This window comes from Terrapene carolina, unplaced genomic scaffold (assembly GCF_002925995.2).
Source record: "Terrapene carolina triunguis isolate 2854851 unplaced genomic scaffold, T_m_triunguis-2.0 Scaffold62, whole genome shotgun sequence".
Classification (NCBI taxonomy): Eukaryota; Metazoa; Chordata; order Testudines; family Emydidae; genus Terrapene; species Terrapene triunguis.
In genome coordinates this window covers 6759817-6785268 of record NW_020664413.1, presented here as the reverse complement: position 1 = coordinate 6785268, position 25452 = coordinate 6759817, and the positions used below count along the sequence as shown (strand labels likewise).

At 40.3% G+C, this 25452-nt stretch overlaps 1 protein-coding gene across 1 annotated transcript in view; it reads right to left on the bottom strand.

Moving 5' to 3' along the window:
* Positions 1 to 25452, bottom strand: part of PTPN4 (protein tyrosine phosphatase non-receptor type 4) — a 214180-nt gene that overhangs the window by 28335 nt on the left and 160393 nt on the right. Inside the window, exons 11-17 of the mRNA XM_026647734.2 lie at positions 20648 to 20782; positions 18963 to 19121; positions 7763 to 7922; positions 6208 to 6291; positions 6068 to 6124; positions 3970 to 4126; positions 2259 to 2425 (exon numbers count right to left, since the gene is read on the bottom strand). Of these exons, the coding sequence (XP_026503519.1) occupies positions 2259 to 2425; positions 3970 to 4126; positions 6068 to 6124; positions 6208 to 6291; positions 7763 to 7922; positions 18963 to 19121; positions 20648 to 20782 (919 nt within the window). The remainder of the gene's footprint in view (positions 1 to 2258; positions 2426 to 3969; positions 4127 to 6067; positions 6125 to 6207; positions 6292 to 7762; positions 7923 to 18962; positions 19122 to 20647; positions 20783 to 25452) is intronic.

The following is a 25452-nucleotide window of genomic DNA, read 5'->3' as shown; positions in this document are numbered from 1 at the left end:
GTTCTCAGACTTACTGCTGCTGAGAGTAAGCACACTAAGCATGTGAATTTGCCCTGACTCTTGCTAACGAACTGTCATACATTGCATCCCCTTCCTGTCAATTCTTTCTCTGCTTCCATAATGTCTATTTTATTTAGTTTACATCAAAATACAAATCATTGTAAGAGAAACTTTGGAAGATATGTTCTGTATTTCTCTTTAGTTAATGTATTTCAATCAAAACATAAGCATGGAAACAGGATTTTTCTTTTAACAGTTCATTTGGCTCCTGCTTTTTAATCCTTACTTGGTTATATTCCTCATTTCCAATGTCATATCTGAGATATAACTACAACAAAAATGGACAGCAAGACAATCTATTTTTATGACTGCTTACATTATAATGATCATTACCTTAAAATATTAAGGAGTTTTTTCCTCCACATCACTTTAATGCTTCACATATAGTCTATTTAAGAGGCACAAGTTGATAAGCTATAATATTATGTGAGGAACTCCTGTTGAGTTATTTTTGAACCATAGTTTATTTACACCTAATACTCTGCTAACACTGAATTGCATGAACCACATCCATCCATCCATTAGTATCATTATTTTAATATATTTTATTATTTCACTGTACCATGCCCTCATTCACTGTTGAGGTTAGGCAGGTACAATTCCTCCAAAGTCAATGGAGTGACACTCATTTACTTCAGGGGTAAGTTTAGCCTCAGTAGAACAAGAATAGTAGTTCTAATTCTGCCTCTATTTATGACTGAACAAGAAGCAAAAGAGCTGAAAAGTGAGCTTGGATATGATCACAATGGACTCAAAAGCTATTTTATTTAAGTTCCTGCATGAAATTAAAAAAAAAGATCAAATCATTACTGTATATCAGGCAAAACAAATATGATTTGAAATGGAAAATTATTTCCTCAAAGCATTAGTTTTAATTAATTCTACATAAAATGAGTGACCTAAATCAACCAATTTTCAGTAATCTTAGTTTTAATTCAATAGGCTTAATAAGGCATTGCTTTAGTCTTAATTTTCAGTTTAAAGGAACACAAGATTGGTAAGCCAAAAATCTGGTTTACCTTTTTTCCTTTTTAGAACTGTTTGCAAAATGCATGCATTTTTTGTATCATTTAGTACAAAATGAATGCTTATTTTTTAAAAACAAGTACCAGTAATCTATATGATAGCCAAATGAGCAACCCCATGATAACTAATCATTATATAAGCATATGATGGAGGAAAGAGAGTTTGGCAAGGAAACAGATTTCAAGCTTCCAGGAATTACTATAGATACCAAGTAGTAAAAAATTTCAACAGCTATGAAAAGTGCTCTATATAATTTATTGAGCACAAACCTGTCCTAAAGAGATTCCAATCCAATTTAAACACAGTCCCTAGAACAGGATCAGGTCTATAAAATATGTACCATATTGACATTAAAAGGGGTATCTCCATTTGTCTAGTTACTTTAGTAATGTAATAGATTATCTAGCCCTCCAGCCATATTACTTAATTTTAGAAACTAAGCTGGGGTGTGCTGTGTCTGTATTTTAATAGGATACCACCAAAGAACACCTGGGGGTTGAAGAAGTGGTTGTGTTGATTCAGAAGATGGTACTCTTCTCTGAGAGTCAGCAATGAGCCAATGTACAAGCACAGTATTAAGGGGAACTGCACTACTCTCTTCAAAATAAATAATAAAAATCAACTACGCATAAAAAAATTCTATTGCATTTTCCTAAAACTAGGGTTGTATTTCCCAGTACTTTGTCCTAATACTTAAATTTCATCTAAAATCTTCCCTGCAGTTTAAATTGTTTATGGTATTCTTCACTTCCTGTTTTAATTTAGGTTTTCATCCAGAGGTAGGTAAAATGAACACTGGGACTGGGACTTGGGTAAAGCTTCCTAAACCCTTTAGGTATTCTTGGATATGAAAGATGTTATATAAGCATAAGATCATTATAATTACAAAAACTTGGAGTTCCAGTTATAAACAGCTGTACTGTGTATTAAAAACATTTAGATTGTACTAGATAGTTAACGTTTTTTCTATGGTGACTATTTTGCACCTGTAGTGTTTCAACACAGAAGTTATTTGATGTTTCGCTGTTCTTTCTTTACAGCAGATGAGTCAATTGCCTTGCTGACAGATTCTAAACTCAGTCTAATATCATTCACATTTGTTCTGTTGAAGCTAATTATTACCCAGAAAGAGATTGGTACATGCATACAATTACAGGTGGTACATTACTTACATCAAACTGAGCCAGAATAGTTCCAGTGATAAGCCCCTCTGCTAGTTGAATCATAGATTCCCGCAGAGCATTATCGTCCTGATGGACACCATCCAGGGGGGATTTCTCAGGGATGTACTGGAAGTCAGGCTCACTCTCCAGCTTCTCTTCCACCACATCGTAGACAGCTACAATAAATAAAGGTAGGAAGGTTGAGGGAGGCTCTAACCTAGCATGTTCTTTAGCTGTAACAGTGAATGCTCATCTTTTAAATAAGAAAAATGGCAATTCAGTATTGCTTCGACAGGAAAATCTGTGGTAGAGTACCATTAAGAGTCAGACTTTAATCCATATCAACAAAAAATTCAGTGTTCAAACCGTTATGCTCCACCCTAAAATTACACTGTTATTTAGTTTACTGTCGAGTAAGAAATGGATTTTCACATAATCAATACTGCTAAAACCCTTCTCCCTAATCCGTGTCATATCTTGCCTTCTTTACTGTAACTTTCTCCTCTTTGGCCTCCCCAGTTTCCACATCACATCCCTCAAGTCACTGTAGTAACGGTTTATCTTTTTTGTTTTGAGTTTCACTTTGCCGGGAATTAATTAGGCTAAAACTGGCAGACCACTGGCTAGAATGACATTCGTAGGCCCCACTATAATTCTGTGAACACTCTGTGTAAAAGTACTGCCTGTAAACAAATATGTATTCAAATATACACTGTGAAGTATATATTATAGCTAGCACACAAGCGTATGCTCTTTTGAAAAGTTTGCCCATAAAGTAGAACACTATAAAAATGTGAGTGAGGAAATTATGGCTACTTTTTAATTCTGCATTTTAAGGCTTTTTATTTCAACCACAACTATAAACAACACACAAAGGGGTATTAACTTGGTAAATCTGTAAACCAATTTAGCAGAATTTAATTTTATATGACTATGACAGAGGAAGAAAATATACAGAAACAATGAAATGGCTTAAATACATAGAATGGGAAGTAAAACAATTAAATAAAAGAAGCCAGAATCATGTGTCAATTGGTTGAGGTAATCTAGTGGAGTGATTTCAACTATTCCAATTATTTCTCAGTATATTTTTCTGCTGCATGGCTCTTTATTGTGATTGGGTAGTAGAGCAGAATTAAACACACAGCAGCTGACTGTTGACAACATTCCAATATAAATGCCATGAACATACTGTATAAGCTTGTTTTTTTAAGCATTTTCTTTTATTAAGCTGCCTCCAGTAAAAATGTTACCAATAATTCTCAATTGCTTTGAAGATATATTTTAAGTCCTTGAATACTATCATATCTATGTGACAATTTCCAACGACACCCAAAATTGCCATTTTGGGATGGACTCTCCTCCGCACTACAATCAATTTGTGCAGTCATCTGGCCAATTTGTACCTAATGTGACTCATGAATAAAATTTATGTAGAGCCCTCTTGCTAAGAATACCCAATTATTTTTCATATCCCTATTTTGGGTATTTAAATTTTGTTTTAAACACTTACTATTATAGGTATGAATGCTTGCAGTACAAGGTATTTCTCTGTATTTGTATATGATTGAAATGCTGCCTTCTTGTTGTAATCTTATGTACTTTTTCTAAGGGGGAGCACCTTTTTGTAAAGAGTATTAGCATCCTTAACCCAGGACACAACGTGAAGGCTAGAAAGGAGGAGAGGGAAGATTTGTTGTGTTACATATAAATCACTCACCATTGGGTCTTACTAGGAGCACAAGTTCCCCCGAATGCCTCTCACAGCTGTCTTTAATAAACATGACAACTTGATCATGGGTATGTTCCGCTATATCCCTGCCATTTATCAATACAACCTGATCCCCTTCATTCAAACGAGGGACACAGAGGTCAGCCTGCAACATGAAACAAATTAATTTTACAAACACAGAGCACTCTAAAAACAAAGCTTTTGTATTTTGTTACTTTAAAATGGCAACATAAGAAACAGCATAACTGTGTTCAGGAATGTGGATTCTGCCAGACTCATTTATATAGTTGCCACATTGGATCAAATGATATATAAAGCGTTACATAACACAGCAGACAGTGCCATTCATATGAATACTTCAATTCACAACCAGGAGGAGTCTGTCATTTCAACATGCCTTTCTGATGCTGTTACTCCCTGCTCCTTGTATGTATGCTGAAGTTGAATGCTTGGATAAGCTCTCCAGTGTTTGAATTATATTCTACATTAACACTGGGGATGCAGGACAAGCTCAGAAATCTCAGAAAGGAGGGCAGCAGCATGGCAAAACCTTGACCAATTCAATTTCACAAATCTAAGAGCAGAAAGCTTCTAATATCACATTCAAGGCAACAAAAAGAAGATGGGCGGGGGGGGGCAAAGGAAATGCACCAAATCCAGTTAATCTGGGCAAAAAGAACCAGCAAGTGAAAATACTATTTATGTTACAATTTAACCATGGTTGCAGAGAGGAAAGGGCAGTGCATTCCCCATTTATCACCACCACAGCATTGCTAGATGTTTAATCCATTCATCCAAAATTAACTGCAACAGAAACAAACCAATTTGTTACATAGAAAATAAATTAGGAAAAAAATAATTAACTGGGATAAGAACAATTTAATATAAGGATGTCAACATATACATTTTAATGATTTTATTTAGATCAAAGCTACTTTGTTGTTTTAATGTAAGCAAATGTGTCTCTTATTCTATTAATTTCTGACAGGTGCACAACACAGAGCTGGCATCACAAAGGCTGAATACCAGGTCATTATTTCTGGCAATCAACTGCCACAATATTGTGCCTAATTTGAAGACATTAATGGTGCTCACTGAACACCAGAAACACCACCACAGAATCAGACCTGATGAATGATTCATTATGTCTGGTTTAATCTAAATCTTGGCATTGCTCACAACTGCATGTGTCAGTAAAAACAAAAGGGATTTGCAACTTTTAACAGAATAAAAGTTTGTCTCAACACAATTTGTGACAAAATCCCATGAATGTTTAAATTAAAAATGTATGCTAAATAACAATGTTTTTAGGATGAGTGGTGCATTATATATCAAGAGTCAAGAAACAGCTATTATAACTTATTGTAACCACTTGCAGTGATGAAACTTTATTGTATTGAGAAAATATTCATTTTTATTATTAAAGCATGCACCACACTAAACTATGAACTTTAACTTTCAAGAAAGAAAGAAAGAAAGAAAGAAAAACTCACTTACAGATAGCAATGTAAGCAGTTTACTTTTATTTAATGTAGGAATTTGTAGAAGAGCATGTAAGTAATATTGAGGGGATTATATTCTGTCTGTAGTTTATTTTCATTCCACTGTCCTCCTTTAATTAGCAAAAAAGTATTTTTAACATTATGTTTTAAATGTATTTAGTTCCAACATTTAATTGGCCACTACTTTCATTTATTATGTGAGGCAGTTAAAGAACAAGCTGTCAACAAGGTATGGGGACTACTACCCTAAAAGTAATATGTTAGAGCAATTTTATTCCTAGCAAGGTGTGGCCAGAACGTTTTCCCTCAAGGAAAAAGAAAACACAAAGGAAAAGACTTACAATAATTATGATCACACACATCTAATTAGAGAAACAAGGTGGGTGAGGTAATATCTTTTATTGGACCAATTTCTGCTGGTGAAAGAGAGAAGAACTTCTCTCTCTCACCAATAGAAGTTGGTCCAATAAAAGATATTACCTCACCCATCTTGTCTCTCTAATATCCTGGGACCTACATGGCTAGAACAACACTGCACACATCTAATTAAACACCACCACTTCCAAGTTTTTCTGACAACTTACTGGTGTTCCTGGAGCTACCCTGGACACTATTACCGGCATCTTCTGGTCATAGCCTCCCTTTAAAAAAAATTCAAAAAGTCACAAATCGTGAGTGTCACTGAACAATCTTTAAAAATATGGAGAGATCTATTTTTCATTACCTTTACATTGAAGCCAAATCTTCCATTTTCGTCTGGTTTCATTCTGATCAAAACAAGATTGTCATGGGGAACACCACCATTGGGCTAAACAAAAAGGAAGTATATAACATTACATGTAATTTGTTTTCAGCTAATGTAGGCTTTAAAGAAAGATTACTCTAATACCACAGCTGTTCCAAATGTCCTCATCAAATGTCCAATAATTGCTATTGGGCCCTGAAAAAGCAGCAGTAACCATGAAAATAGTTTCTCTCACCCTAGTTTGATGTGGGGGATCATGCACTCAGAGTTGCTGTGCACAACTAATCTGCAAATGTGTTCTCCTGGAAGCAAGCTGGCAAAATAGGGAACTACCCAAATAATAAATTGACTAATAAAATTACAAGTCATTTAAATATAACAGTTCCTGCAGTATCAAGTGGATATGTTACAAATTTGCTGTGACTGAAGTAAAAATGTATTGTTATATAGCTTGGGCAGGTCACAATACCTGTGTGTCTTAGTTTGCACTAGCTACAACTTGGGTTTAATATGGGGGCAAGTTTAGCAGGGAGCTCCTGGCCCTACAACTCACCTCTCCAAGAACAGTTTGAAATACTAATATGAGGTTTACTACACATGCTCCAGGGCTGTGTGGAGAGGAATATGAAGTGCCCTATGCAGACAGAGCTCGGTGATTATAATCCCCCCGCCACCCTTCCACATCATTTATTTGATTGAGGCAACATCACAAGCCCTTCTCCCTCCACCCCACAAACTCCTATCAGGAAATTCCCATCCACTGCTCCTCATACTTCCTCCCACATACAAATGCAATTATACATATTTCCTATGCCTCATTCAGCTCTTTCAGAACAGCACTGACGCTGGTGGCATGGCACAGCCATCTGTGGAACTACAGACCTGAATCTTGTGCCTTTCAACAAGGTGCTATTTCAATGGCTTTGAATTTGCTTGAACTAGCCCCTCATACTTATCCTACCTCACAGGGATGTGAGGTGGATTAGTCATTGTTTTGCACAGCACTTAGAGGAGGACGTAAAGTGTTAAATATTAAACAGTGATACTTCAAGTTAAAGGGACTGGTATTCAACTTTTTAAAAACCCACCTGCTTCTCACCACATTGGATTATTTGAACCCTGAAAAGTTAAACTTGCAAAAGAACTCTGCAGTGTGCGGTTGTAGGGACTGGAAAGGAAGTCTAAGTTCATCTGGAGGATCCAGTTTGATGAACTTGAACTTTCAAAGAAACATCTTCCTCACAAACCAGCTACCCTATCACTGACATGACTACATAGTAGAAAGCCCTTGATTCCAGAAAATACTTATAGTGTTGGAGAGAGGAAGGTTGGGGATAAGAAACAGTGCAAGTTAGGCTAACTATGCTTAATGTAACTGCAAGCCCTGCAAACTTAACTTGTACTTTGAGAGTTAAACTCAGTTTTTTCCCTCTCCCATGACATTCAGATTTAAGGGCTCAGCAGTTATTTCTACAAAAGCAGGACCATCATCCAGAGGAAAAACAAGATGAACAAACTTGACCCATCAGCTTACTGTGGATTTTTCAGGTGATGCGGGAACATCAAACGTTTCATTAATATGGTTATCCAGTTCTTGCTGGGAGTGTGAATAATGAATTTGGTTCCAACTGTTCTTTTTCGATTGTTTGGGTGGTAGTGCAGGAGGTTGCCCATCTATAGGAGTCTCTTGGGATCTAGATACAAAAATAAAATGGTGGAGGGAGAAAATTTTATCTGAAAATTCTTAGGACTCCAAGCAAACTGAACAAGTGGCTAAAAGAACCCCAGAGTTTGAGAGTTACAAAAAATCTGACATTTTTGTTATCCGAAAGGTTTGATTTTGTGGATATGATTTCTAAAGCATATATGCAAATACATATGTTGTGTAGAGTATATTTAAAAAAGAATCACGAACATTCAAAGATTGATTAAGCTAGAGTATTCTTGTTCAGTGTATTGTTTCTTTTAAACAGTTTACCTTCTCTTTTAATCCACTTAATCAATATGTTGGAGATTGCTTTAGAAATCTCATACATACCTAGTAATCTATTTCTAAAACAAATATACATCATTTTATATTTTTCCCAAGCAGAAAAGCAATTAATTTACATCTTAGACTGCCTGTAAATTAAACCTTAAAAATAAAGCTAAATTCAGTTTTGAACAAATTAGCACAATTAAGAATCTGACAATACTCATTTTTTGTACTTTTAACAGCAAGATGATTTAAAATCCAATCCAACATGAAAAAACTTCACACACTTTGTGCATTAGCTTCTTAAAACCACATTTGATTTGAAAGTTCTAAACATATGATTCTGCATGCAATTCACAATTTCCCACTGTCTAATTTGCAATTGAGTGCATATTATTCAGCAGCACATTTTTAAATATTACCTTGCATACAAAATTTAGCCCAAGAGAGAATATGTAGAGTCAATTTTTTTTAAATGGCATTTTTACCATGGATTTACCAGATTGATCTTTAACAATACTGCCCAAAATTAGGGTAGCTCCCTCAAAAGTTCACATTTCTAGACTAACGTGCACACTTGTTAGGTCTGAGACCGTGGTGCTGTAGCTTTAACAACAGCATACCAGTTTATGCTGTGTATTTATCTATTATAGCGGATACTCCCTTGACCACTTTTTATGGCATAAGAATTTAAGTACATAATTTTCTCATGACAAGTGCAGGACTCATCTTTCATTTTAAGGCTTTATGCTTATAAATGAAGTGGAAGATTTTCAGAGGCACAAAGGAGCAGTCAGGTGCTTAACTCCCTTTGACTTTGAAAATCAGTCCCTAAATACTCACAATCCACCAACTGCATTAAAACTCATTTTTATTAAGCACCTACCTACTTATTACGACTCAGATGGAGCACTACAATAAAGCTAGGGCCTAATCCTCAAAACATTTAGGCACATAAATAACTTCACCCTTGTGAGTATTCGCACTCAATTGGTCTGATCATATATGAGCCTTATTTTGCTAACCGCTAATTATGAAACATCATAATACTTCAACTCAATTTGCTGCAAGATCTAAAGTATCTTAGACAGCCACACGTGAAACTCAATACTGTATAATTTATTTCATTGTAATTAAAGCAAAACACAATTCACAAGGCTCTAGTCATTAGGTAAAAAGGAAAAATATGGTGGTTGTTATCCCAGTAACATTAAATAAAGGAAGATATTATGTATTTTCTGATAAACAAATTATTTAAGCCACAAAAAAGTCTTTGCACATGACAGTGGAATGAGAAAAGGAGTATTTCACTTAGAAAATTATATAGCTTTCCCCCTGAAGTTTTGACGAAATATAATTAAGGCCCTTTGTATTAGGTATTGACTAATTTCCCCCCCAAATTCCCAGGTTTTTGAAAAAGCCAGTTTTGGGGTTTTACTGATTTTTCAGCACCCAATAATTTTTCAAAGGCAAGCGGATGGGCTGTGTTGAAAGGCTGGTGAGGGTGGGGGAGTCAGTACTCACAGGTTGCAGCCTTCCTTTCCTCTCCTGACCCTGGCCCTTCAGCATGGCCCCGTTCACTCCCTCTGTGAAGGTGGGGACCGAGACAGGCAGGGAGCCAAGTGCTGGCAGATAAGCCTAACTGCTGCAGGGACAGGGCTGCAGGGAGTAAAAGACTGCACCCTTTGAATACTGGCCCATTCATGGACAGAGCCCCCTTCTGACCCCGGTCCTTCAGAATAGGCCTGGATGAAGCTGCGCTGAAGGGCTGTGGTCCGGAGGGGGCTGTGTCCATCAGGGGAAGCAGATGGGGTTCTGTGCAGATGTTCATGGCTGCCTGGACCAGGCTCCTTGACCGTCTAGCTCCCTGTGACACAGACCTCATGGCAAAGGTTCCGTTTTTTTTTTTTTTTTTTTTTTTTTGCAAACATGCCCTTAGTCACCAGGGGATAATATATCTTGGTGATGGCCCATTCAAACAGAAGGGAGTTGTCACCCTGCCCTGTTTAGCCAGTGGTGTAATACCAGGTTCAATGGTCTAGCCTTGCTCCATCCCAGCCCCGGTACCGAGCCAGGAAGTCTCCGGTACGTCAAATACTGAGAGTTCTCTAGAGTGTGTGAATTCCTGCGGTACTGACTGAACCGGTGCCTATGATTGTCAGTGGGTCAGCATGGAGGGGATCAGGGATCTTGGCCATACCGAGTGCTCAGAGGCTGAATGGCTTGCTAATGATGGTGCTAATGGTACTACTAATACTGGCAGCATCTTCTTAGCGGTGGTGCGGTCTTGTCCTTGCCTTTTTCTGTCAGTACCATTGCTTTGGTGCCTTTGCCCATCTGGTCTTTAGGCTCATCAATGATACCTGCTGCTTCAGTACCATAGCTCATGGTGCTCTTGTGAACTATGGGTACCGTGTTAGGACTGTCTCAGTACTGAACGCGCTGGTGATCTTTTTTGGCTAGCTCGGGGCTCACTCTGGGGACTCACAGTTCTGGTTTTTGAAGCCTTACGCAAGGGGTCTTCGTCTGTTTTCTGTGAACCATAGCTCCTAGATGTTGAGGGCTGCTGGGAAGATTCGCGCTGTCTGGGTGACTCCTGGCACAGGTCCGGGGAGGGCTGAAGAGCTACCTTCTTGAGGAGGAGCTTTTGTCTCAGTTCTCTATCCTTCCTAGATCTGGGCTTGAGTTGTTGGCAGAGACCACACTTTTGAGGAATATGGCTTTCCCCGAGGCAACGGCTACAGTGGGAATGTTTATCCGCTATAGGGATGGTCTCCTTGCACGAGAGGAACTTCTTAAAGCCCGGTAAACCAGGTTTACTCTGTGCTGGGGCAACCTCAGACAAAGGGGAAAATAAAGTGGGTTGGGTTTTTTTGGTAGAAAAGAGAAAACAAAGAAAGTTCTACAAATAAAAGAAAAACAATTAATTAACTACTGAAATGCTGAAAGTGAAATAATGATCCAATGAATGGACAGCTAATAGCCCCGTCTCTAGCCAGAGGCAGTTGAGAAGGAACTGAAAGGGGCTTGCCCATGCAATGTTGAGGGGGGTAGGGGAAACAGCGCATGTGTGGGTCAAACAGACACTGCTGTCAAAGTTCTCTGATCTGCAGGGATGCAAGTGCACCTACAGTGGAGCACTCATAGGGACACTACTCAAAAGAACCATTTCTTTCCATCACACTCTCGTTTCTAGTTAAATCTCTAATCTTTCTTAAATAAACCTCCTTTGTCATTTATAGTAAGATTTCACAAGTGCTGTATGGTTTACAGGAGTAGTGGTTAAGGTAAAACTAGTAAACTGAGGAACGCTGCTCCTTTGGGGGTAGAAGAACTGGGACTTCTCTGAGTAGCCTCTTTCAGTGACTGGGTATCACAGGGGAATGGTTCAAATGGAACAGGGACAGGGTGCACCTGCAAGGTGTAAGGTGAAAACAGGGTTAAACTGCAAGGTGAAGACAGGGTTTGCATAGCCCAGAGGCAGTGGCGGCAGAAACGGGGGGGCCATAGCCCTCCCACTTTTTGAAAGTGGACGGGCTTGTCCTGTCCACTATTTGCTGGGGCGGACCCCCTTCCTCTCCACTTCCCCGAGTCCCCCACCGCCCCCCTCGGCCAGGCCAGCATGGAGCCTGGTCAGGGAGCCTGGTCAGTTGTGGGAGCCATGCAAACCCTCCACCTGCCCACGGTGCAGGGGGAGCCGAGAGCAGCCCCCAGCCCGAGTCCCGCCTGGCCCAGGGAAGGTGGAGGGTCCACGACTCCGCACCGGCTCACCACAACTGCCCGTGTGGCTCTCCCCAACCTGGCTCCGGCCGGGTTGGGGAGCCTTAGAGCCGCAGCCTAGCCATGGTAACAGCTGTGTGGCCAGACGTGGGGAGCCGCGGAACCTCCATCTGCCCTGAACGGGAGACCTGGGGGGTAGGGACACAGGCAGGGGAATGATTTTGGGGCTCCCCCTGGGCTCCCTGGCCCAGCTTGGCCTTTGAAGGAAGAGGGGACAGAGGTGGGCCCTTTGGGGAGGGGCCTTGGGGGATGGGGCCTCAGAGGAAGAGGGGGCGGGGAAGGTTCCCACACCCTTGCTCAGAGAAGAGTGCTTGAGTGGCTGAAAGGCTGGTGGTGGTAAGGAACTCTCTCACACCAGAGGCAGGGAGCAACAAGGTGACTCTCAGTCCTAGGTAAGCCAAGAATTGTTAACTGCAGCAGTTGGCCCTAGGGCATAGAGCCCCATCTACTTCCTCTGCCAGACAGAGCCTGTGCAGGGGAAGCAAATGGGGCTACCTTGAATAGCTGAGGTTGGGAGGGGGCTGTATTGCAGGGGAACCAATAGTCACAGGGAAGTCTTTTGCTGCCCTTCTGACCCCAGCCCTTCAGCATTGTTCGCTTCCTTTGCATTGGGGGGAGGAGAGAAAGAATGAGACGGACAGGGAGCTGGGTCCCAGCAGACCAGACTGCTTAACCACAGCAGGGAGGGGAAGTCTTCCTCAACTGCCACATGGTGAATATCCCTTCACACCCCACGAGTTCTCGTTTTTACTGATTTTCTCCCATTTTTAAAATTTTTAAATAAAAACCAATAAATTGCTGGGAAATTAAATAAGAAAAACAACAAAAACAAATCAACAAAAAAGAAAATGAAAGGCCTTAAATATAATAAATAAGACTCTTTTAAAAAAGTATAAACAAAATATTAGAAACCTCAAACCTAAGTCATGTTGACACCCATCTTGGCAGACTTCTTATTTCTACATTTAAATGGATCTTATATCTACCAATTTGACAGATATTTATGCTTAACTTCCAAATTTTATCAAATTAAAATTTTTGTACCAGCAGAATGGTTGAAAAAATCCTCATACTATTTCTTCAAACTGTAATGACTGTAGAAGCTGAGATTCATAATAGTAGGAAATAAAAGCATACCGAATAAGCATATTTCCTAATAGTAATTTCCACAAAGAACTTGATAACTTGTGGTGTCTTATCAGAATGGGCAACGTGTGTTTTATTTTTCCTTCAGCAGCAATGGAAACAGTCTTTCACCAGTTTTTGTAGATAGAGAAAAACTGATTACTAACATTTTCTAATTAACTTTCAAGGCAGTTATAAATTATTTAGGCACTGGCCCATTATTAGTATTTAGAGCTTTTTAATTGTCGGCATATTTATTCAGTGAAGAGTCTGGCTGGCATAGTTTACTCATCTTTTTCAAGTGATGGACAAGAAGATATGTTTTCCTGTAACTTCTTAATATTTGCTAACTTTCAGAAGTTTAAAAAACACAAATAATTCCAACAACAAAGCAAAAAGGTGATCTTTTTGGCTACCAGTCTTCATATAGGAGCTAATGAAAACTGAGAATTTCCTATAGAAAATATAAATAGCAAACATTTGAAAAAAAGATACTTAAATGAGCACTTTAGTAGTAACAGTGCAAAGAGCTGTAATATATTAGCATAATGAATTGTGAGAACTAACAATCAAGCCTGGGGCAAAAACTTCATTGCTTTATATCTGCTCAGTCAGCTCTGAATTTCCTTATGAATGCTTAGACAATGACAGCGAAAGCAGCCTATTTTGCAGTCAAAGCAGCTCTGTGTGTTACCACATTCAGCAATTTGCATAATAATAAAACAAAAACTCCCACACTGACAAACTGCGTGTATTTGATATAAATATTCGGTCTGCCTTTTAATATACCAACATAAATAGTTCCATATATGTAGCATGAATTTATTAAAATAAACACCAGTCATGCATTACTAAACAGTAGTAAGTGTCGGAGTGTCACCAGGACCAGATGGTATTCACCCAATAGTTCTGAAGGAACTCAAATGTGAAATTGCAGGACTACTAACTGTAGTCTGTAACCTATCATTTAAATCAGCTTCTGTACCACATGACTGGAGGATAGCTAATATGACAGTAATTTTTAAAAAGGGCTCCAGAGGTGACCCCGGCAATTACAGGCCGATAAGCCTGACTTCAGTACCGGGCAAACTGGTTGAAACGATAATAAAGAACAAAATTTGATGGGGAATAGTCAACATGGTTTTTGTAAAGGGAAATCATGCCTCACCAATCTACTAGAATTCTCTGAAGGGGTCAACAAGCATGTGGACCAAGGGGATCCAGTGGATATAGTGTATTTAGATTTTCAAAAAGCCTTCGACAAGGTCCCTTACCAAAGGCACTTAAGCAAAGTAAGCAGTCACGGGATAAGAGGGAAGGTTCTCTCATGGATTGGTAACTGGTTAAAAGAACAAGGGTAGGAATAAATGGTCAGTTTTAAGAATGGAGAGAGATAAATAGTGGTGTCCCCCTGGGGTCTGTGCTGGGCCCAGTCCTATTTAACATATTCATAAATGATCTGGAAAAAGGGGTAAACAGTGAAGTGGCAACATTTGCAGATGATACAAAATTACTCAAGATAGCTAAGTCCCAGGCAGACTGCAAAGAGCTACAAAAGGATCTCTCAAAACTGGGTGACTGGGCAACAAAATGGCAGATGAAATTCAATGTCGATAAATGCAAAGTAATGCACATTGGAAAACATAATCCCAACTATACATATAAAATGACGGGGTCTAAATTAGCTGTTACCACTCAAGAAAGAGATCTTGGAGTCACTGCGGATAGTTCTCTGAAAACATCCACTCAATGTGCAGCGGCAGTCAAAAAAATCAAACAGAAAGTTGGGAATCATTAAAAAAGAGATAGATAATAATACAGCAAATATCATATTGCCTCCATATAAATCCCTGGTACGCCCACATCTTGAATACTGTGTGCAGATGTGGTCGCCCCATCTCAAAAAAGATATATTGGAATTGGAAAAGGACAACAAAAATGATTAGGGGTATGGAATGGCTGCGGTATGAGGAGAGATTAATCAGACACTGACTTTTCAGCTTGGAAAAGAGACGACTAAGGGGGCATATGATTGAAATCTATAAAATCATGACTAGTGTGGAGAAAGTAAATAAGCAAGTGTTATTTACTCGTTCTCGTAACACAAAAACTAGGGGTCACCAAATGAAATTAATAGGCAGCAGGTTTAAAACAAACAAAAGGAAGTATTTTTTCCACACAACGTGCACACAACCTGTGGAACTCCTTACCAGAGGATGTTGTGAAGGCCAAGACTGTAACAGGGTTCAAGAAAGAACTAGATAAATTCATGGAGGATAGGTCCATCCATGGCTATTAGCCAGGATGGGCACGGATGATGTCCCTAGCCTCTGTTTGCCAGAAGCTGGAAATAGGCGACGGGATGGATCACTTGATGATTACCTGTTCTGTTCATTCCCTCTGGGGCACCTGGAATAGGCCACTGTTGGAAGACAGGATCCTGGGCTAGATGGACCTTTGGTCTGACCCAGTATGGCAGTTCTTATGTTCTTTTAAAAATTAATGTAGGAGGTATTTTAATTATCTCAGGAAATTACAATCAGAAACATCACAACGTACTGTGAAATAGCAAGAGGAATATGAGAACAAACAGCAGTATTTAATATTTGCTATGGTCTCAATAAATGTCAGTTATTCAGAGTGCTGCAGTATGGACACATTTCTACACCTTTCTACAATAGATACTTTCCTCTATTTGCTGTTGAGGATCACACGTCAAAAGGTAAAGTTGCCAGAATGTTAAATGCAGGATTTGAAAGTTTATTATCCAGATTACAGGAAACACCTGTAATTTGTGCTGATAGCCCAGTTGTGTCTGCAATAAAATAAGCTAGGTCAAAGTTTCATTGACCCTAAATACTGCAGGAATCAGGATATACTTTTGTCTCTAGCTTTGGAACTAGATTTAATTTTATTTAAAAACTTTTCAGCACATACGTGCACTGAGATGCATCTTATTTACAGACCTTTCAGTCCTGGTAAAAGAGTCAACTTAAATGAGTTCAGTGATCTCAATATCTTTGTTATTCTACCATAAAAGTAATCAGAACAATTCAGCAAACCCACTAGTTTTATTTGCTTAAAACAGCACAATAAAGACTAAACTTTTCTGGCAGTGAAAAGTGTACTCTTCAAATTAAAATGAACTGAATCTGTAAGTAATGCAAGGCATCTCCTCTAGAATATTGCAGATATAAACAGGCTTAATGCTACAAGGGTCCTGAGAGGTATAGCTCTCTTAGTTCCCTAACTTTAAACTCTCACAGTTTACAGTCCAAAGAGCTTTTTATTTTAAACATAAAAAGCTCATTTATATTATATATATTTAACGCATAACAGTGCTCTGCCATGTGTTACCTGGACTTTAAATTGGTGCTAAGTAGTTTAAAGCTAACTTTCTGTCCACAGATTTTTTTTTTAATGATGGTCTCTGTTCTTTTATCATTATCAAATCCTGAATCAGTAACATTTTGACACTTCAAAGAAACGAGGAGGTAAAATTTTCAAAAGCACATAAATGACTCGGAGCCTACGTTCTATTTTTAAGTGACATGTGTCACTCATGTGACAAACTACATGTTTTTAAATGGGACTTATGCCAGGTCTACACTACAACTTGTGTCGGCAAAACTTATGTCACTCAGGTCGGGGGTATGGAAAAAAACACCCTCCTGAGCAACGTAAGTTTTGCCGGCATAATTTGTAGTGTGCACATTACTATGTCAGCAGGAGAGCTCGTGGAGGTGGTTTTATTATGTTTATGGGAGAGCTCTCTCCCGTCAGCATAAAGCGGCTACATGAGCAATTTTACAGCAGCACAGCTGCAATGGTACAGCTGTGCTGCTGTAAGCTCGCCAGTGTAGACATAGCCTTAGACACCTAAGTCACTGTGTCGTAGGTATATTATATATTTGACTACGTCCCAATTTTGCACATCCAATTCAGACAAAATTCAGTCTTTGTCTAGTCGTAGCTTTTCTGCTTCTCTCACACACACCTTTATACTTTCTTCCCTGCCACATTTTATGCAAGGAACATCCATGCCTGAACTGATCTGCAAAGCCACTACCCTTTCCTAGAAGGCTTTTCAAGACTCCCTTCTGTGGTGACCCTTACGAGAAATCAACTATTTAATAAATAGAATAAGGGGTAGTTTAAGAAAGCTGATAATCACATTACCACCAAGCCAAAAATATAGAGCAGATATGTATATTTACATAAAAAGTTGTTTATATTACATTGTGGCACTCTCTCCCACTTTTTGTATGCTGCTCTTCATCTTACATTATAAACTCTTTGGAGCAGGAATCACATCTCCCTCTGTACAGCACCTACCACAATGGAACCCTAATATGCCACTACCATAATATGAATATCACACAGCAACAACAGACATAAAAATGTCTCTGTCTGAAGTCAGATACCTTTGAAGTCAGATTCTGGCAGGATTAAAAATGGGAGTTTCATATTATTAGGAAGAGGAGATTGCCAACACTTATTCTAACATTGTAAAGGCAAGATACATCAGCTATTAAAGTTGGGAGAATTTTGTGTCTTATAAATGCTTTATTAGGTCATTATAAGAGGTGTTTTACATTTATTACTTTTAATTTCTCTCTCTAAAACAGCCCTGAACAGTTGGTCTGCTAGTAAGTTACAGGCAGAGAGATACAACAGAAAGTTCACATACAACTTCTTAAACACTGTCTAAAAATTAAAAAAAATCCTAAAGCAGATTTTCTGACACCTAAGGCACATATAAAATACATGATGGTGCGGAATAAATGTTTTATGGGTTTTCCTTGGAGATAATCTGCACAATTTGCTTGTTTACTGACCCATCCCAAAATTATTATGACAATTATTTTATACCACATCAAGTGTTCAATTTATCTACATAGAAATAGATTTGGTGGTGATATGAGAGAGAGAGAAATAGCATTTATTACGCACCTTCTACCATTTTATTTGCACTCTGCCCATCAATCCAGTTCTATCAAAATTTCTAACATTTGAAACCTATGAACAACTTCAAACAACCACTTCTTCGTTTTAGAATAAACTTGTAAATTTTTCCTATTTTCCCACAAATAGAGAATTCCCCACAAAAAATGGCCTTTGTCTGGACCCCAGCATGAATAACTAATTCTGCTCAGTGACAGGTAATTTGTGACCATGAAACACTAGAAACGTGTGCCTTATACCAGTGAAAAAGGAAGGTTCCTGTGACACTTATCTATCGATAAATTACTTTCATTTTTCTGGTGAGTAATATATTAGTTTCCTTCTTCATCTGAGCTCTGTATAATTGGTCTCATAGTAAAGTTGAGATTTAGACACTTATAGCGAAAATTGTACCAATATTTTTTAAAAAATAAATAAAAAGCTTTATAGTATTTAAAAAAATTCTTTTAAATATGTGACACACAGAGAATACAGTTTTTGACCCCTGAAAATAATGCAACATTTCCAAACCCATGCCACTAAAACCTTTACATCAGACCACAAAATCATGCATTCTTTCCTTCTTGCAAAAAAAAATCTTGTATACACACTGAGAATGATACTCACATAACTCCACCAAACCTATCTACAGGCACTAAATAAAATTATGACATAAATAAAATCCTACACCATTGTAACACCTGAATTCAGGGCACTTACTCTGGCAACTATCCTTTTATCAGATTTATATTAATGCCCTCTAAAAATAGTTATTTATAAATTAATGGTTTTTGGACCTGGGCTTTACTGATAAAGATTAAAGGGAACTAAATAAACTCTCCAAGGTAGGAACTCTCTCTATCAGGGCCTCAATGTGCTATAGTAATAACATATTAATGGCTGAACTCACGGTGATGATTCCAGAATGATGCTATTAGCTTGGGTGGAGGATGGAGATCTGTGATTTGCAAAAACTTCACTTGGTGAGGTGTGAACTATGTGGTCCACTAAATGTCCAACTGAAGATGGTCGTAAACGGGATCCCTCTTGAGTAAATGCAGAATTGCGACTAAATGGGAAAAGAATAATTAAGCAGTTAGAAAATTCTCCAAGATTGATGCTTTTAATCTGCATTGTCCTAAAACTATAAGTGTACCATTTAAAAAAAAATATTTATTTTCCTTCTAAATGTAAGCATATATTCATATACATAATTTTACTGAAGAATTTTAAACAGTGAATGGTAATTCCATTAATTCATTTTCACTCATTCAATTAATTTTTCTTTCAATTCCATTATTTCAAATTCTCAAAACCTTTTTATTATTTCAAAAAATACTGAAACAATAACCAAATCAGAGATATTATGAAGAATGGCTTATTTATCACTTCGTAAAATGAGTAAAAAACCCTCTCTTGCCATAAATACTGAAGGTCATGAAACATGCTGGAATACTTTAAAGAAAGGAGTTCTGCTTATAATAGTATGACCCAGTGGATAGGCTGGCAGTCAAAAGGACCAGAGATGAAATCCTGGCTCTACTGAAGTCAATGGCAGAACTCTAATTAACTTAAACAGGGCCAGGATTTCAGCCTCGATTCTATTCCTAACACAGTCACCAACCTTACTGTGTGACCCCATGATAGTCACACTTCAACTTCCTGCCCCAGTTGTCCCATCTGAAAAATGGGTCTTTTGACACTTACCTTCATTTTAAATACCTTGAGATTTATGGGCAAAAAGTGCTTTATAGAATCTAAACATTATTATTAAATAATAATACTTAGAATGTAAAATGTTTCAGATATTAGCATAACACTCTGGAATAACTTCTAAAGACGAGACACATTCAATGAGAAATCACCATTTATGCAATACTGAACTGTTCTCATTCAGCATCACTTTCAGCAGCCTAAAAGAACTGCTTTCCTATTTTGTAAAAAAAATCAAGAATGCTTTTCATTCATCATAAACAGAAAACAAGAAAGCTTCCTGATGTTTAAAAGTAAATTTTGCAGGTAACAAAAGAAATGCAGAAAAACAGGGAAATTAACCCACTAGCATTTTTTACTGCCTATACCTGGAACACATGTTAACAAGAGGTACTGTATTATAGAACCAAAAAGTTAAATTCTAAAATTATTCCTGAATAAAATAATTATACAGCTGAAGGTTTTATTAATGTCATCTCTTCAAGCCATATTTATCATCTCATATGCTCTGTTAGCACTGTCAGATATATTAGATATATTGCAATTATAATCCAGCTGTTAGCAGTCATGCAAGGAAACGTCTGGGGAAACGTCTCAAACTATTACGGTATTTAGTGCCAAACGTTACACTTTTTTATAGGTTGGATGCTTTTGAAATGCATCTAGAATTATTATATACCAAAGAATGTCATCAAAAATAAAATTTAGAACATTGAATTCCACATAAAGGAATGTTAAGAGCTAGTTTGTAGAAATTCCCTTGTGAAACAAACAGCTTTATTTTGGTAATGAACTAATGTTTTGTTATAGCACAGGGATAACTGACAAATAAGAGGTGAACAGGCAATGATGACTGCAGAGAGGATACGCCACTCTACTTACTGATTTGGGGTTCCAGGTGGAGATCGTGATGGTAGGCTCTGTGTTTCTAACCTGTCATCAGACAATGAATTCCTACTCACTACCTCCCAGTCCATCCCACTCATCAATTTCCGTGCCAAGGGTTTACTTGGGGATCTAGAAGAATGAAGTAAATAACTGATTTGAAATTGTATCAGATAATTGCAAAATTACACAGATTACACAACATTTTGGAAGTTCTCTCATAAAAATCCAAAGACCATGGGAGGTAGAAAGATAAAGTAAGACAGTGGCGGATTTAGAGTTAGTGGGGCCTTGTGCGTAGCTTCATTTTTAGGGACACAGCCAAGAAAAAGAAAGCTAGAGCCCTGTCCACCCCAGGCGCAGGTCCAGACCTGGGTGTGGGCTGCAGGGTGGCAGCTGGGACCATAGGCGCGGGAACTAGGGGTGAAGGCAGGACTGGCGACAGAATTGCTGGCTCCAGGCCGCCAGAAGGGGCTGGGCTCAGGACTAGCCTCCACCAGCCAGACCTTCAGCGCTGCTTGGGCTACGCCATCCGGGGCTTCGGCAGCAATTTGAAGGACCCGGGGCACCAGCCCACTGTTGGTGTTCTGCCCAGCTGGTGTTCTGCCCGCTTCTCCGGGCCGGCCAGCGGGGCGGCAGTGGAGCCCACAGAGCCTGGGAGCGGAGGGCAGCAGCCGGGACTTGGGGTGGCAGCGCACGAGTGGAGCTGCCATGGGGCTAGAGAAGGAGACAGAAGACATCAAGATCTTCATGGCTGAGGACAGCTTCGGGTGCCCCGGCGGCCTCACTGAACACATATCTGAAGGTGGGGGGGGAGGGGCACGGCTCCATCAGCGGCCACCTGAGCGCCCCACTGCCTCCGCGCGCTGATCTCTGCTCGCCTACCCTGGCCGCTGGGTCCTTGCAAAGCAGGCAGTTGCGATCCCTCTTAGCCGCTGCGCTGCAGCCCCCGTGGCCGGGCTCGGGCACCTCCCTGTCTCCCCAGGAGCCTGGGCTGTTCTGAGCTAACAATATGTTTTAATGTAAGTGGCGCGGGGCAGCAGCCCGGAACCCACGCGGCAGCAGACCCCGCAGAGCCCCGGGCACCAGCCAGGACCCCGGGCGGCAGCAGAGCCCGCAGAGCCCTGGGTGCCAGCCGAGACCCCAGACGGCAGCAGAGCCCTGGGCACCATCCGGAAGCCCAGGTGGCAATGGAGCCCGCATAGCCCTGGGCGCCAGCCAGGCGCCCAGGTGGCAGCAGACCCTGCAGAGCCCTGGGCACCAGCCGGGAGCTCGGGTGGCAGCGGACCCTGAAGAGCCCTGGGCACCAGCCGGGAGCTCGGGTGGCAGCAGATCCTGCAGAGCCCTGGGCACCAGCCGGGACCCTGGGTGGCAGTGGAGCCCGCAGAACCCTGGGCAGCAGCCGGGACCCCGGGCAGCAGTGGAGCCCCGCATAAAATGTGGGGATGCTGCCCCCCCCCCGCACCGCTAGTTCCCACGCCTATGTTTTGGGGGCCCCCTGTCATTGGGGCATGGTATGTTTCAGGGGAAATCCGCTCCTGAAGTAAGATAAAGATTTCATGAGGAAAATAGAAGCACTTTCAATATGAATTCATCATGCTGTATTTCCTGTGTTTACTACAAGAGAATCTAACTTTCCCTGCATAATATAATAGCTACAATTGACATTATTTAACATTTCTGTTATTTAAGTTAGCAAAACAATTTGGATGACATACTAACTGGAATTAATAGGATTTGCTGAGATGCTTTCTATAGAACTAAATAAGGTATTAACATTTGGTCTAGATATAATTAACACCAACACACCTTGCTTTCAAGCAAGTGCAGTAAAAAGTCTTCAAAAATGAGCTTGGCATAAAAGTTAACATTAAGAGAAAATACTATTTTTGTCCAAAATAAAAATGAACTTAATTATGATGCTCTGAAAAAAGCTATAGAAAACTAATAGATGGTAATTACAAAAACAGAGTGAGATTTTACAAACTAAAAACAAAGACGTTATATCAAATTTTGGATTAGAAGAATTTGAGGCTTCATTGCAGCTAAGAATTTGAACATTTACCACACAGAGTTACAAGAACTCATTTTCACATTCATTAGTGTGCTTAAACCATTCATTTTAAAAAGGAGACAGTGCAATTCTTTTATCTTTTCAAAACAATATTGCTCTAAACCACCTAATTTGTAGATACTAAACTTTGAAAACTGTCCTCAACACTTTATAGGCTGCAACAGATTAATACAACTTTCTCTAAGATAAGAAAGCTCATGTTTTTTTTAATCTAAAAACAATATCACTCAAGAAAAAAAACACTCACCTTATTTACTGTACTCAGGTTCTGATCTCTTGGAATACTACTCTCTGCTACCATCATAGACAACTGAAGTGTTTATCAGCAAAGTTTAGATTCAAATATTTTATTTTAATAACAGTTCTAACCTCAGAGTCCCACCCACTTATGCTTGCTGTCTCCGTTTCCTGTTCTTTGGGGAAATTTCGAAGAAAGAGTTACCACACTGCAGCATGAGCTTTTCGATGCTGTGGCTTTTTGGTTTCTGACCTGAGTGCTAATTTTCAATACCTCTATGTCTAACTTTACACAGTCTCTCCTGGATAACTTTTAGGTATAATCTGAAATATTTTAGCTATTGATTTAATTCTTCTGCTGCATCACTTTAATTACTGACATTATTCAAAATAACTTCTAATGCTGGGAGGAGGTAAACCACCAAACCATTCTAAATGCTTGTATGGCCTTTGAAAGTTCAGTAGAATCCTGAAACTGGATGTCTCAGTGGATGAGTTTTCATCTCCATTAAAAGGAATAGCCATTTGTAGTGAGGTGGAGTGGCCTCCGTTTGGACTTGAGAAAAAAGGACCACTGCCCTTCCCCTGGTGGGCGGAGCCAGACCTGCCCCACCCCCCCTCGCCAGAAGTACCAGGCGGGACAGGAAGTATAAAGAGAGGGCCCTAAAGCTCAGTTGGGCGGAAGCCACGGAAGGAGACAGACCTCTCCAGTCTGCTGCCAACCCTGGGGAGGAGTTGCCGGGACTGCCCTCTAAAGACTACTCTGCCCCACCCAAGGTGGCGAGAGCATCGGACTGTTACTGCTTGTTCGCCTCTGCTAGGCAGTTACAGAGCTATAGACTTCTTACAAATCAGTGAGGCCAGCGAGACCTGAGCCGGAGTGCTGTTGCCTGATACAGCAAGGTGGAATGGCCTCCCTCCCCACTTGAGAGTGAGGGACCACTACACCATTTAACACAGTTCACTACCCTTAAGATTTAATCCTGTTGTCCAGTCAGTCTGCAGAATCAGAGATGTTACTAAACAGATCCATGGAGTTGGGAGGAGGCACTATCTGAACAGGGATAAGGACTGACCTTTTTACCTGCCCAGCCAAACACCGGGGCAGTTGTGGAGAAACCCAGCATGGTAGCACGGCATGTAGGAAAATTATGAACTAATAGCCAGGAACATGAAATTCATAACACCTGAGGAGAGGCTGTAAGCTGCTAGAGCTTCAAACAGAGAATCAGCCCAAACACACAAAAGATTTAAGCAGCACTACAGCACCTGACTGCATCCCCTTTAAGCAGAATTACTGCTCATGTTAAGCAAGAGAAGGTTACTTACTGTAACTGGAGGTTCTTCGAGATATGTGGTCCCAATCTGGATTCCAAACATGGGTGCACATGCACGCCATTGCCAGAGACATTCATAGTGCGTCGGCTACGTGGCATGTCTGAGGCTTTAAGAGGCTGCCGGGGTTGATGCCACTCCAGTTCCCTCTTGCCAGGCAATAGGAGAGCCCAGAGTAAAGGGGATGAAGGGCAGGACTGAAATCTAGATAAGGACCACACATCTTGAAGAACCTAAAGTTACAGTAAGTAACCTTCTCGACTTCCAGTGCTGGTCCCTATATGGATTCAAACATGGGATAGCAACCAGCCGTATTCAGCCTGGAGGCTCTCCAGCAATAACAGTTCAAAGGACAGCATGGCCAACAGCCACATCTGCCGTTGTAGGCACTAGGACACAATGATCGGTAAAGGTGTGAATGGAAGACCAAGTGGCCGCTCTACAAATATCCTGACACGGGATGCCCGCAAGGAAAGCCGACGTGCTGCATGAGGCTGTGTCGAGTGGGCTGTGACCAATGGAGTGGGGGGGAGAACACCAGAGAGTGCATAGCAGTCAGTGATGCAGCGGGAGACCCAGCAGGAAAGACGTTGCAAGGAAAGAGCGTGGCCACGATGGCAACGAAGAGACAAGGGGTGGTGCAGAAGGCTCAGGCGCATTGGAGGTAAAAGGCCAGTGCTTGGCGTACATCAAGGGTGTGTAGCATGCACTCCTTCTAGAGGCATGTGGCTTAAGGTAGAAGGTGGGTAAGTGCACACTCTGGTTGAGGTGAAATGGAGGTGGCCACTTTGGGAAGGAATTTGGGGTGAAGACATAGGGAGACCTTGTCACGGTGAAAGGTGGGTCTGCCATCATGGCGGCCAGTTTGCTGACGTGTTGTGCGGAGGTGTTGGCGACCAAGATCACCACATTCAGAGAGGTGAGCAAGGGAGCAGATCAACAGGGGTTCAAAGGGGAACTTAGTGAGGGTGGAGAGAACAAGGTTGAGGTTCCAGGACGGGGGTTGGTTTTTCCCACCGAGGCAAAAACATTGAGGAGACCAGGGAGGAAGCGGGCAGTAGTTGGATACATGAAAACAGAGAACCCATTCACAGGTGGAAGGAAGGCACTGGGTGTCGCTAGGTATACTCGAACAGAGGAGTGAGCGAGGTCTGAG